The sequence below is a fragment of the Pogona vitticeps genome, chromosome 1 (assembly GCF_051106095.1).
Source record: "Pogona vitticeps strain Pit_001003342236 chromosome 1, PviZW2.1, whole genome shotgun sequence".
Lineage (NCBI taxonomy): Eukaryota > Metazoa > Chordata > Lepidosauria > Squamata > Agamidae > Pogona > Pogona vitticeps.
Genome location: NC_135783.1, coordinates 258,392,381 through 258,412,220, shown reverse-complemented (window position 1 = coordinate 258,412,220; position 19,840 = coordinate 258,392,381). Strand labels below are relative to the sequence as shown.

Below are 19,840 nucleotides of genomic sequence, written 5' to 3'. Positions count from 1 at the left end.
CTAATTACCCTCAGTGAGGGCCTGGCCCAGAGATTTCCAGTTATCAACATAAAAGCCTTTTTTGCTCTAAGAAAGGCTTTATACCCCCTCTGAAGATGTTGTAGGAGAGTTGTGGCTTCATCAGTGCCAGTCCATCTTGTCTGTCTTGCTGCTCTGCTCAACTCTTTTTTTCCTGGCCTTACATTCCTTATCAAACCAAGACCATTGAATTTCTGACGCTCTTACTGGGTGTGTGATGGTCACATGTGGTTTGAGTTCAGGAATTAAAGTATATCACAGAAGTGACCACACTCCCTCACATTTCATAAATATTTTAGTATATCTTTTCATGTGACAACACTGAAGAAATGACACTTGGCTACAATGTACAGCAGTGAGTATACAGCTTGTATAAGAGTCTTATATAAGCTGTCCCCACAAAATAACACAACACACAGCCGTTCATGTCTAAACTGCTGGCAACAAAAGTGAGTACATCCCTAAGTAGCAATGTCCAAATTGGCCCAAGTAGCTGTTTTCCCTCCCTGGTGTCATGAGACCCATTAGTGTCACAAGTCTCAGGTGTGAAGGGGGAGCAGGTGTTATTGCTCTCACTCTCTCAGACTGGTCACTGGAAGTTCCACATGGCATCTCAAGATAATGAACTGTCTGAGGATCTGAAAAAACGAATTGTTGCTCTACCTAAAGATGTCCTAGGTTATAAGAAGATTGCCAGAACCCTGAAACTGAGCTGCAGCATGGTGGCCAAGACCATACAGTGGTTTAACAGGACAGGTTCCACTCAGAACAGGCCTCGCCATGGTCGACCAAAGAAGTTGAGTGTCTCTGCTCAGCGTCATATCCAGAGGTTGGCTTTGGGAAAGAGATGTATGAGTGCTGTCAGCATAACTGCAGAGGTTGAAGGGATGGGGGGTCAGCCTGTCAGTGCTCAGACCATACACTGCACACTGCATCAAATTGGTTTCCAGTGCTGTCATCCCATAAAGAAGCCTCTTCTAAAGATGATGCACAAGAAAGCCTGCATACGGTTTGCTGCAGACTAAGGACATGAATTTCTGGAATCATGTCCTGTGGTCCTATGAGACCAAGATAAACTTATTTGGTTCTGATGGTGTCAAGCATGTGTGGCGGTAAACGGGCGAGGAGTACAAAGACAGGTGTGTTGTGCCTACAGTCAAGCATGGTGGTGGGAGTGTCATGGTCTGGGGTTGCATGAGTGCTGCCAGCACTGGGAGGCTACAGTTCATTGAGGGAACCATGAATGCCAACATGTACTGTGACATACTGAAGCAGAGCCTAATCCCCTCCCTCTGGAGACCGGGCCACAGGGCAGTATTCCATGATAACGACTCCAAACACACCTCCGAAAAGACCACTGCCTTGCTAAAGAAGCTGAGAGTAAAAGTGATGGACTGGCCAAGCATGTCTATAGACCTAAACCCTATTGAGCATCAGTGGGACATCCTGAAATGGCAGGTGGAGGTGCACAAGGTCTCTAACATCCACTAGCTCTGGGATGTTATAGAGGAGTGGAAGAGGACTCTAGTGGCAACCTGTGCAGCTCTGCTGAACTCTATGCCCAAGAGGGTTAAGGCAGTGCTGGAAAATATGGTGGCCACACGAAATATTGACACTTTGTGCCTAATTTAGACATTGTCACTTAGGGGTGTACTCACTTTTGTTGCCAGTGGTTTAGACATTAATTGCTATGTCTTGCGTTATTTTCAGGGGACAACACATTTACACTCTTATACAAGCTGTATACTCACTGCTTTACATTGTAGCCAAATGTCATTTTTTTTTCAGTGTTGTCACATGAAAAGATATAGTATGTCCTGATAGACCACTGGTTGCACAATTTAGTGTAGATAATCTTGATGTGTTCATTATCAGACCCATAAGATTTGTCTATATCGGTATTCCCAATAAATATGCCTCTTAGATCGCTACTTGGTGGATTGAAATTGTCGTCAGGCGAGCCCCTTGTTGAGATTGGGATTCTATCTTGGATGTCTGGGTCCACTGACCAATTGCCAATCGAGTAACCAGATAAAATGTCATTAACTGCATCATCATGTTGAAAGTCACTGGCATTTGTATTCAAATCTTCATTGCCCAGTGTAGATGGAATATTTAAAGCAAATTCCCTTGGGGAGGGGCTCTGGCTGTGAGAGTTGGAATAGTTCTGAGGGCTAATGGAAGCTAGAGGCACACAGTAGTCAACTATTGTTCTTTGATGTTTACTACATTGACTGCATTTACTTCTGGAAGCATTGTTAAGTCCAGCACCAGTTTTCTGTCCTCTAGTAATGACCATGTTCTTGGCCTTTACAAACCCTTAATGAGATCTCTTTGTTTCTTTGTTTGGCTTTGGAGTCTTTGCCTTCTATGTTGTCTTCTGCTCAAGTAGCTCCGCTTAATTTCTGAATAGCTATTGGATAACTCAGGGTGCTACAGCATAGTTCTTATTTAGCCTTGAGATGTTTGGGACCTGTGGTTATGTTGCTGATAAACTCCCCGGAGGATATTCCAGCGTTTCTTGCACTCTTTAACTCTTTGGCTCTAGGTAATATCAGAAGGTAGACTCTTTTTAATAGAACAACCAAATTAAGGACAGTATAAAGATTAAAAATGAGCTAAAGATAGTGGAGGCTAATGCAAACACTGCTCCTCCACAGCCCAGAACTGTAATTTTCCAGCACTTAATTTTAATAAAGGAGGCATTACAGTTCCAAATACAGTGGTGCCTCGCTTAACGGGTGCCCCGTTTAACGACAAATCCGCATAGCGACAAAGATTTTGTGATCGCTTTTGCGATCGCATTGCGATGTTTTAGATAGGAAAAAATTGCTTTGTGATGATCGGTATCCTGTTTCGCATACCGATCATCGCATAGCGATGATTTTCCAACAGCTGATCGGCGGTTCCAAAATGGCCGCCGGGTAAAAAAATGGCCACCCGCTGTGTTTTCACCCGGATTCCTTGCTTACCGGGTAGCGGAAATGGCCTCCATATGGAGGATTTTCGCTTAAAGGTGAGTTTTAAGCCCATAGGAACGCATTGAAGGGGTTTCAGTGCATTCCTATGGGCTTTTTAAAACCGTATAGTGACGAAATCGCTTTGCAGCAATTTTTGCTGCACGGATTATCGTCGCTATGCGGGGCACCACTGTACTTTGTGAATAACATTTGATCACTTCTTTGTTTTCTGAAAATGGTAATAACTTTACAACAGTAATGGACTTTTTTTTTAGTCTTTCACATTAGAGTTCCACTTTGAGCCCAATGACTACTTCACCAATTCAGTTCTGACAAAAACCTACAAGATGAAATCGGAACCAGATAAGGCAGATCCTTTTTCATTTGAAGGCCCTGAAATTGTTGACTGTGAGGGGTAAGGAGAGACTATCTTGAACATTTTTAAAGGTTCGAATCTGAATTTTGAAATTAGAGTAATGGATTACAATGCAAAATAAACATAATAAATTACTACTAGTTTTAACTCTGAAGTTTTAATGACTCTGTCAACGTTCTTTAAATTTCTTTGCATTGCTGTAGTGTGTTTGTAACATTCAGTGACAACTGATGATAGAATTTTTTTTTGGTATTCCCTTGTTTCAAGCCAGGCTTCAGGAGCTGTAGAAATTAAATAGACTTAAGTCTTAGGATATATTCATGCAAGTCATAGTCATAGCACCAGTAATATAAATATGGCTAAATATAATCAACCCAGTACCTAAAAATAGGCATTAAGTAAAATGGCAACTAAAGCAGTAAGGCAACACCATTCAGACAGCAATGCTGTCTGCTAGCATTTAATACTAATTTGGTGACATTCATTTTTGCCGTGACAATGATCTTGTCCATATAATGGGTTGCTGACATCATTGAAGAGCATGTCCATTTTGGTTTTGAATGATACTGGCATATATATTTCTTTCTAGATGTACTATTGATTGGAAGAAAGGAAAGAATGTTACAGTTAAAACAATAAAGAAGAAACAGAAGCACAAGGGTCGAGGCACAGTCAGAACAATTACTAAACAAGTACCCAATGACTCCTTTTTTAACTTCTTCAGTCCAATAAAAGGTAAGCATGGTTCAGTTTAATATGCTCTTGTTAAGCATATTCATGTAAACTTTCTTATCATCTGAGATGCTTTGGTGAGGGCACAGTGTATTCCCCTGGGGTTATTTTTGGACAGAAAAGGTGTTTTTATGAAACAGGAAGTTTTAAAAAGCCCTCTCTGGCTCAATTTGCCACTTGTTGGGTAAAAAACTTGGGAGCTAGAGTTGAATCTGCATCTTAGAGGTTATATTTTGCTCCTTCCCAAGCAGTGTGCAACTCCTGGTTTGACTTGTACTATCTGCTTGGCAACCTATTTGTAATTTTTTTTTACTCCTTTCCCCGGGCAGAAGTTAGAAGTGCCTCTGAAAAAAAAAGAGTGAGAAATCCAAGATTTTACCAAAACTTCCATTTGTCTACAATTACACTTATGCCTCAATGAAAGCAAGTGCTCTTTTCACTCATGCTCAGTGTGAGCAGGCTAATCCCTCCTCTAGAGGAGACAATGAGATTAGTTTCTGTACTCTTTTGTCTCTGTGCCCTCAATACTTTGTAGTACTCAAAGTGTGCTCTCTCTTACGTGTTTGTGTTTACTCTCAAATTCGAATTTCCAGCCCTTTCTCCCTGCCTTTTTGCCTTCGGAGCTCTCAAAGGGCTTTCCCCCCCGACATCAGAGGAAGCTGTTTGAGAGCAATGGGAAATGGTATTTTGACTTACAAACTTTTCGGTGTACAAACGTCATTCCAAAACGGATTAAGTTCGTAAGTCGAGGTATCACTTAATAATTGAGGTCCAGGCCATATGTGATTTTAAAGAACCAAATAGAAATTGTTTATTGATACAGGTGTTGACAGAACAAGCAATGTTATTACTGTAACTCTTAAACTGACATTCTCCTTTATCCCTCTCAACCACCACTCTCCTGCCCAAACTCCAAATCTCTCTGTCTCAAAACCCTATCTACTATATCTATTGTATTTTTCCGTGTATAAAACAATACTTTTTCCTTAAATAATTTGAGAAAAAAATGAGGGTTATTTAATACATGGAAGGCAGCTCTTTACCACTGCCTTTTGCAAAGGCATGGGGCTTTAGAAAAAAAGGAAGGGGAGCCGTCTACAGCTCCAGTGCACCCTCGCCTTTTGAGAAAGCATGAAGATTAGCAAAAAGGGAGCAATGGCTCCCCTTCCTTTTTGCTAAACTCTATGCCTTCTCAGAAGGCGAGGAAAAGCAGCAATCACTTTGACAGCCACTTTCCTTGCCTTTTGCCAAGGCATGGGGCTTAGCAAAAAAGGGAGCCCTTTGATCCCTGCTTTTTTAAATTTGTGGTTAGAAAAAGGGGGGTTCATCTTATACACGGGAAAACACAGTATCTCCCCCCTCCTCCTGCTGAGTCTCTTATAACTCATGACTCTGCCCCTCTAGCACTCCAATTAGTCTATGCAAATGGCATATGAATATTCATGACCTGGGCAAACGCCACAGACTCCCCCCACTTTTCTAACCCAAAATTTCTTTCTTCCCAAGAAAGTGGAGGGGAAAAGCACTTTGATGATTCCTGCTTTTCCCCTCCACTTTCTTGTGAGGAAAGTGCTTCCCCCCTCCACTTTCTTGCAGTTTTTTTGTGAGGAAAGTGCTTTCCCCCTCCACTTTCTTGCAGTTTTTTTGTGAGGAAAGTGCTTTCCCCCTCCACTTTCTTGCAAAGCACTTTCCTCACAAGAAAGTGGAGGGGGAAAGCAGGGATCAAAGCACTTTGATCCTTTCCCCTCCTTACTTTCATGTATAAGACAACCCTCAATTTTTAATCTAAATATTTTAGGTAAAAGTATCATCTTATACATGGAAAAATACAGTGACTGTAATTTGCATGTTTGGCTTATATGAGACATGAAAGAATAATTTTAAATGCACTGCTGCATCTCCATAGTGGGTTAGATTTGTATATGAGAGCTGAAATGACTTTTGCAATTTGTTTCTACATTTTTCAGAAGATACTATATCTTAGGGTTTTTGGAATCTATTTTTGTAAAAACTGGAGCGGATTGTTGACAAGCGTTTTTTCTCATACCAAAGAGCTGGCAGGCAAGACTGTTTTTTTAAAAAAAGATAGTGTTATGTATCAGCTTATGGGGTTTGGATTTTTTTCATGCTGACATAAATTGCACTACAATAAATTAGCAAGAGTAAGAAATTGACAAGGAAAAATAAAACAGGCACCACTAATGAAAGTTCTTTTCGTGATAGGCAATGATGGTGATGGTAAAAATGCCTTTTTTGTAGGAAAAGATTTGGTAGAAATTATGTATTATTAATCCATATATCTTGAAGCTAATAGGATGTAAAACCACCTACTTGATGTCGCTTGTAAATTGACAATATTGCATCTAAATAGCTCAAGCTTCAAATTTGTCATAGGTATGTCTCACACAGTTTGAGCTGTATTTGAAATTACTATAAACTTCTGTTTTGTCTGGTGGTAGGGTGGAATTGAATTAATTCACATCTATTTAAATCATGATTTAAATTTTAAAAATTAGATTTTTTATTGTTTGAATTAAAAAAAATTAAAATGTGATTTAAAGCCTTTTTGTTAAAAAGATTTTTATCCATCCTGTCTAATGAAGGAAAAAGGGTTATATATGCACTATTATCTATTTGCTAATTTCAGATTCTACCGCATGAGGGTGGTAGAGTCCCACATATCACTAATCTGTGTAAAACCAAATAGGTTTAATAGCTAGTCTAGTTCAGACTACAGTATTGAAAAAAGGAGCACTCTGTGGCTTGGAAAAAAACAGGTCTAGATTTGTTCTTTATTTGTTAATTTTGTAAGTCACTGTACTATTTAGTAGAAGTATGTGACTATACCAGAAGGAGGGATCCAGAGGTGTATCTTTGTTGATGGAATGGCACTGTCTAGCAAAACTGTTCGGGAGTAGCGGAAACCTTTCCCTATGGCTGTATCCAGTACCTCACATGATCTGCTCTGGAGAGCTGGAATACCAGAAGCAATTTTCAAGTGTAGCAGGGTGATCTAAAATAGGGCTCCCTGCTGCACTTGAACAGAACAAGAAAGTTCTGCTGCCAGTAGACTATTGGTTTTATAATAGTATATCTGCATTTTAACATTATGATGCACTTGACAGCATCAGTTTCCCCAGTCCCTGTTTTGTGAGCCAAATTTGAGGTTAAAGCAAATAGATTTTCTTTCTGATTATATAAGCTTAGACTAATTTTTTATCACTTTATAGTTTCAGGAGATGGAGAATCACTGGTAAGTCTTATTTCGGTGTTGTTATACCTATACCTGTCCCTCACATTAGACAAGTTGAGTAAATTGTCTCACAAAAGAAACTTCAAAGGGAATTGAGTGATCAATTGTATTTTTGCTACTATGGGAATGGAGGAGGTTGTAATTTTCATGTATAATATATTGCATCCAGTATCAAAATGCTGAATCATCTCTGTTTAAACCAGCTGCACTCTGGTTTATTTTCAAACTGCTGCTTCATGTCTGCCTGATGTGGTTTTGTTTATGAGATACTTTTTTTGTTACTAGCAAAACAAGCTTCTTATAATATACAAATCATACTCTTTTTCACACATGTACACATTATCTATTTGCCTTTTCTCCAACATTTGTCACAAATTGTACAGTAAAGTAGTACAGTGGTGCCTCGCTAGACGCTTACCCTGCACGACGTCGAAATTGCTTGACGATGACATTTTTGTCAACGATGGTTCCAATGGGGGAAATCCGGTTTACGTTGATTAGGAGCCTGCTTCGCCTACCATTTTTTCGCAAAACAATGTTTTTTTCCGGCTCCGCAAAATGACTTCCCTCCCTTCTCAAAATGGCTGCCCTCCCTTATCAAAATGGCTGCTTTTCGGACGGAAGCTTTACATTACAGCAATTTAGAACAGCTGATCGGCGGTTCTCTATGGGCAATATTCGCTGGACGATGAGGTATTTCCCCCATTGGAACACATTGACCTGTTTTCAATGCATTCCAATGGGGATTTTTTTCGCTTGACAACGATTTTGCTTAACTGATTTTGCTGGAACACATTATCATCGTCAAGCGATATTCTGTTTTGTATTGGAAAACTGATGTTCATAGCTTAGCTTAGTGTCTTGAAAGTATCTAAAAATTATGTTGACCTTGCTTGATGCAGCATTGAAATGTTCAGGTTTGGAGACCAGGAAAATGTTTTATAGCTCCATGCACAGCTGTGCAGTAGTTTAGAAACTCCTTACCTGATTCTTATTTTAACTTCAAATCACACATTTAAACATTTCTTTTATGGTGATATTCTCATATTTCTTTTTGACTTTCCAGGATGAAGATTCGGAGTGTACTCTAGCTATAGATTTTGAAGTTGGGCACTTCTTTCGTGAAAGAATAGTGCCCCGTGCTGTACTCTATTTTACTGGGGAAGCTATCGAGGATGATGACAATGTATGCAATTTTAAAATTATTTTAATATATCTGTACATAATTTTTAAAAAGTCCTGTTGCTTCTTGTAATAGCCAGGTTTAGTTACAGAGAATTCACTGCTTCTTTTTTTAAAGTACTTACTCAGATTGTCAGATGTTTTGAGGATAGTCACTTGGCTGCCAGTATGTTTGAGTCTTGTTTTTTCTTTATCACTACCTCTGGAGAACCAAATTCATGTGGTATCTGCCAAATTAATGATATTGGAAAGCATTCATGGAGAAAAGAGAACTGTTACTATGTGTAACAATTAAAAGAATTACTAAAGCAGCACCCTTCAAAATTGCTTGGCTGAAATCCTGAATAAGGCCATTCCTGCTAAACATGAAGGTATAGTGCACAAAAATACTTGTTGCAAAAAGTTGTGTTAACCACTGCAGTGGAATTTAAATGGCATTCAAAGCATTCTGTTTTGTGTGATAGTGATTCTTAAAGCAGTACTGTAAAGTAAGCTGTTATTCTTCACATAAGTGTAGATACCAAAAGAATTGCTTGCCTAGAAGTGCAATAAACTCAGCAACATTTTACTTTGGAATTTCCAGTCTTGTTTCCTAGAGGCATTAGTAACTGTAATACTTCTTCGTGGTCTCTGTGAATGCACACTAATGGGTTTAATCTGCGCCAAGATCTCCAGAATACTCTAGAGCTTTATGCTACGTTCGCCAAGGACCGCCCTCCTAGCCTACGAGGTTCGCCCGCCCTCTCAATCACCTTGGTTCCTTTTTGCCGCAGCTGAGGTCTCCTCTGTCAAGCTGCCATCCATCTGTTGCAATGCCTAATAAAGCAGTTATTTAAACTCTATTAATCTTCAAATAATCTCTATCATTCAATCACGATCTTCTTCTACTGCAAGAATTGTAAGAGACTGCCTTTTTATTGACCGCCCCCTTCCCCTTCCCAACATTTATGGCACCCCTTCCCCCCTTCAAAAAGTGCACTTTGTGCTCAAACAAAGCCCCGCTAACAGACAACCATAACATCTGCCTCTTCTGTTTGGGAGAATCACACCAAACATCTTTGTGTCAATTTTGTAAACATTTTACCAAGCAAGCTCTCAAATTAAGACAGCAGCGCTTTAGGTCTTTCCTTTGGGAAAAATCACTTCAACCTTGTCAGGCCATGGATTCACCTCACAATCCACAACCTCCGAGACAATCACCAGTTCCACTTCCCGTCTCTCCGACTGTTAAATTAAGCTCCAAGAACTTCCAAAGATCTAAATCTAAACCGGCAAGTTCTACCAAATGGACTTCCATACCAAAGTCCCCTTTTGATATAATCGAAATTAAAAAACCCGCAAGAAATCATCTGCCGAATCCCATCCGTGCAGAACGGTATCGGACCAACCACCAATTCAGGATCAACCTACTATACGAGTTGACTCTTTGGTAGAGACCCTTCTACCTCCTTCCACCCATCCCAAGTCTCTGATACTAGCCCTGTCTCCAACTTCACTGGTTGATACCGCGGAAGTCACTATGATACTGACGTCTTTATACTTGAGTCCTCTCTCAACAGTTCGCTCCATTTCGATGGGCGACTCCGACTCAGTGTACCAGGCACCCGATGCTTCTCCTCCCTGTAAGAAATTGAGGAAAGAACATCACGTGTCAAAATCATCTCATCATGGTGCCGATTCTGTGAGATCCGCTACACCTACTGGGCCCTTCGCATCCTGAGAACCGTCTAGAAGATACAGGCAGTCTAAATGGGTCACACTCTACGAACCACTGGAGTATTATGACCCTGCCTATAGATGCTCTCATTATCGAGTGCATCGGTACCATCCATCCAATCTCGATTTCTACTGGGATTATTGCCACCAATGCCGATACGATTATGAATCAGACATCTCCAACTCATCTCCTTCTCGGTATTGGCCTCGGTACCACAACATCTACCAGTCCCGTTCCTCCTCAGATGACGATTCGGTACCACCCATACCAGTACCGAGACATAAATCACAGAAAAGGCAACACTCTGATCATTCCCAACCTCAATCCACGGTACCGAAATGATCCCGAGTAACCGCTTCATCTCAACAGCCGCATCAACCATCGGTACAATCAACCACAACTTACACTGGTCCTCAGCCCGTACCTACTGGTACCAAAGAACCACACAAGAAACACTCCAAAGTGCATGCTGCTTTGGTACCGACTCAACGCATGTTAGCAAAAACTCACCATAATCTTCCAGAACCAACTCCTTCACAATATTGTCCAGCTTCTTCCACCTCTTCTTCTCATTCCTTTTTTTCGGATTCCTCCCACTCCACTCTGGATCAGGAATCCCCACCCAACTTGCCAACACCAGACTCTGACATTAACACCAACAACCCACCATCTCCATCTGATGATTTCTCCTCATACTCACAATTAGTTTTACGTATAGCCAAAGCTATGGAACTGGATGTGCAACAGCCTTCCCAGGTTCAATCAGATAAAGTCTTTGAAGACATTAATGACCAGCAAACTCTGCCTCTGAGCATAAGTTTCATTCGTTCTTTGCTTGAACTCACTAAACAAACCTGGACAAAATTGTCTCTTGTACCACAGAGGTCTCGTAAATTTGAAAACCTTTATAAAATGCATGGAGACAATATTGCCTTCTTGTTTGAGCATCCACCTCCCAATTAACATTGTTGATGCTACTCAAAACAGGGCGCGTAATCGCTCTAGCACAACACCTAATAACAAGGCAGAAAACTTGATATTGTAGGACGCAGGATCTACTCCCTTCATTCTCTGCACTGCCAATTACACTGCAGCTATGGGAGCCTACCACCATTATTTGTGGAACAAAGCTCTCCTGTCTCTTCAGTCTGCCTTAGGCGAATATAAGGCCTGTGGGCTAGCCTTTCACCAGGAAGCCATGGCTCTTGCGTGCGAAGAAAGGATCATAGCTAGGCACATAATCGATGCCTCTTCCCGACACATGGCCACTGCAGTGGCCCTCCGTAGATATGCATTGTTAAGGTCTTCACGTATCGCAGATGATGTGAGAATGAGAATCAAAGACTTAGCATTTAACAGCTCTGGCCTGTTTGACGACAAAACAGAGGAAATCCTGGAGAATCTGCAAAAATTTAAAAAGACAGCATGCTCATATAATACCCAGCCATATTACAGACCGAAATGCCCTCAGTGGCGCAGCCCTTATCAGTACCAACAATCAAAACTATTCTACGATAGGAATAAATATTCATCCCAACCAACCATCTCATTTCAACCTAGGCATGCAGTACATCAGCGACCAAAACAATCTGCCACCCCAAAAAGAAACAAAAACAGGACCTTTGACTTTCTCATTCCCCAGATCCATGAAACTTACCTTCCTTCAGCAGCAACCACTCGTCTATCAACCCATCTTCCATCCTGGGCATCCATCACAACCGACTCTTGGATACTCACCATCATTGCTACATGTTATGGCATAGAATTCGCCTATCTACCCCCCCATCAAGGATCGTTCTAATGTCACCATCTGCTGTCCGCCAACAAGAAATTCATTCTCTCCTCTCAAAAGACGCCATATCTCCCAACACTACTACAGATCACCACCCAGGTTTCTACTCCCGTTATTTCACCGTCCCAAAACGAGATGGCGGACTAAGACTTATCCTCGACCTTCGAGAACTCAATTACTATATAAGTCCAAAAAGATTCCGTATGGTCACACTAGGACGAATTCTACCAATTCTTCAAAAGGGCGACTGGTTTGCCGTAATAGATCTAAGCAATGCATACTTTCACATCACAATCCGTCAAGACCATTGCAGATTCCTCAGATTTTGTAGGAAATCAGACCTACAAATTCAAGGCTCTCCCATTCCACCTTTCTACAGCACCAAGAGTATTTACGAAATGCGTGGCACCCGTAGCAGCTCATCTACATACTTTGGCAATTTTGGTTTTTCCATACATAGACTGGCTCGTAGTCTCTCCTCAGCCTCAAGCTCTCAAAGATGTCCAGGTGAACACCTTTTTGAGAGAGGGAGTGGTCCCTACCACCTTGAAAGATGGCCTAAAAATCAAAAAAATCAATCCTCGCTCCCACTCAAACCATCAATTACATAGGTGCTCTTCTCGACTCTACCAGAGCAAGAGTTTTTCTTCCTCAAGAAAGAGCCAACAAACTTCACTCTCTAATCAGTCAGTTTCATCCCCACTCTTACGTCACCGCACATTCTGCTCAGTGCCTCTTAGGCCTTATGGCCTCTACATCCTCTATTATCCTACACGCCAGGCTGAAAATGCGCTCCCTTCAGTCTTGGTACCTCACTCTTTTCAATCCAATGACAAATTGGCATCAAAACTTCAGAGTCACCTCCAAACTCTCAACTTCGTTGGTGGGGTAACCCATCCAACCTTTTCATGGGGCGGCCTTTTACTCCCCTTCAACCAACAGTACAAATTACAACAGACGCAAGCAGGGGCATGTATTGCTACAATCTTCACATTCATGCCAACCTGTCTTGCAGGGAAAGAGCCCTCCATATAAACAACCTAGAGCTTCTAGCCATCTTCAAGGCATTCAGAGCATTCAAACCATTGATCCGCGGCAACATTGTCCAAGTAATAATGGACAACAACACCGCATTATTTTACATCAACAAACAAGGAGGCACGCACTCCCTCCCACTTTTTTATCTCACAGTGGAGTTTTGGGAATCGTGTCTCGAACTCCACATCTTTCCCACGGCAATACACATTGCCACACAGGACAATCTAGTGGCAGGCAGACTGAGTAGACTACATACCGAAATGCACAAATGGTCTCTCGAACAGTCAGTGTTCCTTCACCTTTGCAAACTCTGGGGTCACCCCCAAATTGACATGTTTGCTACTCCTCAAAATGGAGAAGATCTATTCTTTTCAAGGGCTGGCATGGGACGTGGATCACTAGGGGACACACTGCTGGCAGATTGGACTACGCATCTCATATACTTCTTTCCTGCCATCCCTCTACTCCTCAGGACAATATCCAAAATCAGACAAGACCAGGCCAGCGCAATCCTCATAGGTTCCTAGTGGCCAAGGCAGCCATGGTTCACCCTGCTCTGTTCCATCAGCAGTGATCACCTCCCCCTCCCTCTAGTTCCACACTTACTCTCACAGCATCAAGGCTAGGGGGCGGTCCTAGATTAAACCCATTAGTGTGAATTCACAGATGACCACTCGAAGAACCAGAGTTACAGGTAAATAACCTCTGTTCCTTTTTTGGTAACTATTCTTACCTAGTCCTACCAAACAAGGCTAGAGAAGAGGCTAGTTATACAGGTGATCTTTGCCATAATTTATTAATGTGATGAAAAATTGCTAAGCAGTTTTGCATTTAGCTACAATATTGCAAAAGTATCTCAAAGAATTGTTGCTTTTATTTATTTTATTCTATTCCATTCTGTTACTAAGGAGATGTGCATTTATTTTTAAAAGCCTAAATTTTTCAATCTCCTTTCCCTTCTCTGAAAGAAAAATGATGTGAATTCAGAAAGACTGTATTCTGTGTTTTGACAGTGTTTATATAAAACAATATACATTTGAAGTTATGTCAACTAATTATGAGCTACAGAGAAATGAGACAGCCTGGAATGCATACCTTCATGTAAATGTGGTTTTTTTCTGCTGATGTTTAAAGTAAACAACTTTTCTTGCTCTTAGTTTGAAGAAGGAGAGGAAGGAGAAGAGGAGGTGAGCAAAATCTGCTGAACTTTATGATTCATTGAAGAGAGAATGTGCATTCCATTGCAAGAAAAGAGGGGAATATTAACTTTCAGTAATCTGAAGAGGTTTTTGTTTCAGAGGCATTGTATGTGATTTCATGCCCATAATGTTGCCAACTGATTATAAGAACATATTTTCCTTAACAGCTCTTTATGCAAGTAATACCTGGTTTTCTCAACGAGACTGGAAGATGGTAGTTTGGATATGGCGGGGCTGGTTGTGACCCCATTGTCATGGCCAGACCGCTTCCTGGTCAAGTTTAGTCTACTAGCTTCTGCCTTCTGCAAGGGTGGGGGATCTATTAAGATGATCCACCCTCGGAGACTAATGGATCCGGATAGTTTCCTGAATGCTCTGGGGGATTATTCATCTGATATGGTCAGCACTCCAGTCGAAGCTCAGGTCACCCTGTGGATTCGGGAGATGACCCGGGCGGTTGACACAATTGTGCCTAAGCGCCCTCTCCCTGCACGCAGAGCCCAGACAGCTCCTTGGTATACTTCTGAACTGTGTGCGATGAAGATGGCTAGAGCACAGGTGAAAGAAATCCCACTGGGAGTCTGATCAAACACGACTTAGAGCCCATTATCGGGCCTATTTTGTGGCACTACGGCTGGCGAAATGGCAATATTTCTCCAGCCGTATTGCTTCCTCAGAATGTCATCCAGCAGAGTTGTTTCGGGTGGTCCTGGATCTTCTTCAACCTTGAAATCCGGTAGAGGTCCTGGACTGCTCATCAGCTCGCTGTGATGAATTTGCCATTCATTTTGAGGGAAAAATCGCTCTGATTCGCAATGGGCTGGACTCCAGCGTTACTGCAGAATCAGAGGATGAGTCTAGTGTGTCGTGCTTGGGTCAAGTATTAATGGATGAGTTTCAATTGTTGAGACCTGAGGATGTGGACAGGGTGCTTGGTTCTGTCCATTCTACCACCACTCCGCTTGACTCTTGCCCATCTTGGCTAATTGGAAGATCTGCCAGGGGGGTTTGCACCTGGGTCCAGGAGGCCGTGAACGCCTCTTTGAGAGAGGGAGTGGTCCCTACCACCTTGAAAGAGGCGGTAATTTGGCCACTCCTAAAAAAGCCTAACCTGGACCCAAGGCTGATGGTTAACTGATGACATTTCGGTGCTAGGTCAAAACCTTCCTGTTCCAGAAGGCTTTTAATTGAAAAAATATCAACTGTGGGTCCTGATGGCAATTTTTAGAGTATATATTTCAATTGTATTTTTTTAACTGTATTTTAATTGTTATAAGCCGCCCAGAGACCTTTGGGTAGTCTGGGTGGCATATAAGTAAAATAGGTAGGTAGGTAGGTAGGCAGGGGTTAGCCAACCTATATGCTTGGGTAGCCATTATATGAAATTATTACCCGTTTATGCTGTATGAAGTAAGGCTGATAAAAGCATGGTTTCTTTACAGGACAGGAGACTGATACAAAATTAGCATCTTAAAAAAGAATGCCTATTCAGAATGAAATGAAAGACTGGAAAAACTATAAAGCATTTGTTCCAACGTGTGATTTTATGTGTGAATAGATGTGGACAATGGACTTTTCTCATCAGTGTTTTTCTGACATAAAATACTGTAAATAAGCAGTAGTTTATTATTGTAGTGAGTTTAAAGTCTCCTTATTTTCAGATATTTTGAGAGAAATTGGAACTTTTCATAGATAAAATAATCTAGCTTTTAATAACTGTAATTGCCAAATGTCTCCTCAGGTGAAACTAGTGAAGCTTTGAGCTGTCTCACAAGTTTTACTGCTTCATTACAACATATAATTTAATGTAAATTCATGGCAGCATTAAAGGAGAGGTGCTTAAGTTTACTGGTCAGTGGCATATTGCTAGGGACATCCTAGGACAGTGATGGCAAACCTTTGTGAGCCTGAGTGCCCAAACTGCATAGATCAATGCATAGATCCAGCTCCTGTCCAGGAGGCCCGGGATACCTTAACCCCCAAGCTACCCAATCAGCGGGCACCCTCTGGGCTGGTGCGTCCTCCAGAGGGCATCCAGGGGGCATCTTCCCCCCTCCTCAAATATAAGCAGGGCCCTCGCTTGGGCTTCCTGCACTGCACTCCGCCCCAATCGCTCGCTCTCCTGCAATTCCGGAGCCACAGTCAATGGGCAGCTGTGATGCACACTGAGGGGTGAGCAGGTGCGACTCCTCCTCCTCCTGCCACTGCTGCCCAGTTGCCACCTACAGTGCCACTCATGGGCTCCCTTCGGGCGGAGGACATGGTGTCGGAGTGAGCTTGAGCTGAGCCTTGATAGCGAGTGGCGCCGCACCCTGCACCAGGCTGGCATGGGCAGCAGCATTGGCATGGCTTGCATGCCCACAGAGAGGACTCTGCATTCCAGCTGTGGCACACATACCATAGGTTTGCCATTGCTGTCCTAGGACTACTGACTTCCAATTACAAATAATTTAGATCCTGGCATGTTAAAAACCAAGTCAATACATTATAGTCATTCTTCCTGTTGGTGTGAGAAGTCAACTGTGGATTATTTTCTACTGTTTAGAAGGCACAGATCATGCAACTTTAATTCCCTCACATTCCCCATCTGCAGATGCTTGTTACAGATTTTTTTGATGTTCCTATTTGTTCCTCTTTTCACCTGGAGAAGAAACTAGACTTTCATCTGTTTAAATCAGACTGTTCTAATTATCCTCCCACTGTGTGTTCTACTTCATTTCTGTTTTCTGTGTCTTTCCCTCACCTTTTTTTGTTAAAAAAAAAAACCAACCTTCATGCTGCTATTCCTTCACTTAGTCCCCTCTTTATATGTGTCTGATAGTTCCATCAGGAAAATGACCCAGTAAGCCTGATGGTATGAAAAGGAGGCATGCTGCATAAACAGGAAACTTTGCAGCAGCTTTGTTTATCAACAAGAGAAGCTCCTGGGAGTGATCTTGCAAGCTTCCCCTAACAGCTATTTACTCTGACTCTTGCCACAACACAGGATCAGCAGTTCTATTATTCGAAGTACCCTCTTTTGTGATCAAGATTGTCTGTCACCCTCTCTATTTAGGCAGCTTGCTAGAACCCCTTAGATGCTGGAAAAATTTGCACTATGTTTCTAAAGCAATTTTGATAACAATAGTGTTCATGCCCAACAGAAGTGTGAAAGGGTCCCTTTGACATGGTATGAATTTCTCTTGGGCTTAAAGGATTCTCAGTCAAAAATACCAGTTGAGCCTCAGCCTTTATTTTCCAAGACTATGTAGGGCTTTCTCTAGGAGCACGCACAGAACAATTCTATGATCTATATGAAGAACCAGGCACCTTTTCAAGAAGTTCTTTATCAAGGGGGGCTTCTACAACTCAGTAAATCTCACTGAATCATACCTGCCTATTCATGTTGTACTCTTATCACTGCATATGAACTACAGATCACTGTAGGGAATATCACTTTTCACTACAGAGTTGTGGTTTTTCCTTGGCTTTCCCTCAAATATCACAGAACTGGTTGCCCTCATGATGCACTAACTCTCCTGCTTTCATCTGTAACATTTAACTTGGCAGTGTCTTGCTTTGATTCATAAATTTCCCCAGAGTTCATAGGGTTCTGCAATTCACTCTGAATTACCTAGAATAGTGCAAATTCTTGCTTAGCCAACTCAGAAACCAGTTCCAGCTGTCTCATTGCTTCCAGTCTGTAGGCATCCACAGTAAACCCAGGGATTCATCTCTTTTGGAAAATATTCAGCATGCTTTCCAGATCACACAACAATGGTTCTCAAGGGCACTTGCATTTCCGGTGTGAATATCTTGTTTATTGAGATCTTGCTGTGGTTTAGGTAAAGGTAAAGGTTCCCCTTGGCATATAGTCCAGTCGTGTCCAACTCTAGGGTGCGGTGCTCATCCCCGTCTCCAAGCCATAGAGCCAGCGTTTGACTGTAGACAGTTTCTGTGGTTACGTGGCCAGTGCGATTAGACACGGAATGCTGTTACCTTCCCACCATGGTGGTACCTATTTATCTACTCGCATTTACATGCTTTCGAATTGCTAGGTTGGCATGAGCTGGGACAAGTGATGGGAGCTCACTCCATTGCATGAATCCAGTCTTACGACTGCTGGTCTTCTGACCTTGCAGCACAGAGGCTTCTATGGTTTAACCTGCAGCGCTGTGGTTTAACCTTCACTAAATGTAGTTATTGCTTTTTTAAGACTGCAGAACCCACAACTAAGAAGTTATTTCTCCCCCTGCTGCTAGCTGTTTGTAATAATGGCTCAAGCTCCACAGGTGGAAATGAGAAGTGCCTTTCAAGAAGACTCATTATATTGTGTTGGTTACCCAAGCATGGCTACACTTTCAAGTCATTATATAACAATCAAATGATCACCAAAGTACTAATGGACCCACAGGTCCTGGTTCTTTTATTATGAAGCCATAGTATTAACATTGTGAGCTCATTTATTGTAGTCCATCATATCAAGGGGACTCTGAACTTGATGAAAAAACTGGCTCGGTTGTCAAATCTTTCACCCAGGAAGATGGAAACATCTAGATACCTTCTCAGCAACATTCCCTCTAAGCTGCATATGCAGAGCTCCATCAGAGCAATGAGGTTCCCCTCACTCCTCTCATTTCCAGTGTTCCGCTGAAAATTCACTTCCAGGAAAATATAATAAACTGCTCTTTGAGAGACATCTTTTGTCTTTCCTATGGCCGCCATCTTGAGAAAATTACAAAATCTCACCTACCTTGCATATCTCTTACAGTTACATATTTCCTACAGTAACATAAGAGTGGGACTTCTATACTCACTGTGATGTTTTCTTCTTGTTAGGCATGCACCATCATTCACTCATGATAGCTGGCTACCCTTAGCATGTAGCCTTCTCTTCACATTGCCCAGAATTCTAAATTTTCCTTTTGTTTTCATATGTCTGTATTTCATCTGAGTGTCTTTTCTGTTACAAGCAGGGCCATGAAATGGAATTGAGGAAGTGCTTGCATGGGACAGGATAACTGGGGGAAAGTTTAGGGGGCATGGCTTAATAACGCAGCTTATGGCTTACATGCATGATTTCTGGCATCTTTAGGTAGGAACTGGAAAGAACCTGGCTGAAGCCCTGGAGAGATATTGCAAGTCTTAGTGGGTAATACTAGGCTAACTAGACCAGTGGTCTTGCCTAGTATGCTTGAAACAGCTTTCTACGTTCACATGATTCTGTATTCTGAAAAGCAGAAGGTAGTCATCTATAGTTGAATGTCTCTGTGTGTCAAGAAAGGAGCCTTCATGTTAAATATCAATGTTGTTTTATCGTGCTTCTCCTTAAAACCATTCTTATCCTTTTTTTTCTTTCCTTTTAAACACAGGAATTGGAAGGTGAAGAAGAAGGGGAGGAGGATGAAGATGCAGAGAGTGAACCTAAGGTTACCCACATTTTAAAAATTCTTGTGCTAAGTAATAAATTATAGTATATTCACGAAGGCTTTCACGGCCGGGATCTAATGGTTTTTCTGGTTTTTTCGGGCTCTTTGGTCGTGTTCTGAAGGTTGTTCTTCCTGATGTTTCGCCAGTCTCTGTGGCCGGCATCT

The 19,840-nt window shown here is 41.8% G+C and overlaps 1 protein-coding gene across 8 annotated transcripts in view; it reads left to right on the top strand.

Annotated features, from left to right (window-relative positions):
- Positions 1–19,840, top strand: part of NAP1L4 (nucleosome assembly protein 1 like 4) — a 65,784-nt gene that overhangs the window by 29,101 nt on the left and 16,843 nt on the right. For all 8 annotated transcript variants that reach the window (XR_012082410.2, XR_013540862.1, XM_020788734.3 and 5 more), the window contains exons 9-14: positions 3,254–3,393; positions 3,944–4,089; positions 7,317–7,339; positions 8,406–8,525; positions 14,226–14,255; positions 19,619–19,675. Coding sequence is in view for 6 of the 8 variants with exons in the window: in XM_020788734.3 (XP_020644393.1) it covers positions 3,254–3,393; positions 3,944–4,089; positions 7,317–7,339; positions 8,406–8,525; positions 14,226–14,255; positions 19,619–19,675 (516 nt within the window). In the remaining 2 variants the exon portion in view is untranslated. The remainder of the gene's footprint in view (positions 1–3,253; positions 3,394–3,943; positions 4,090–7,316; positions 7,340–8,405; positions 8,526–14,225; positions 14,256–19,618; positions 19,676–19,840) is intronic.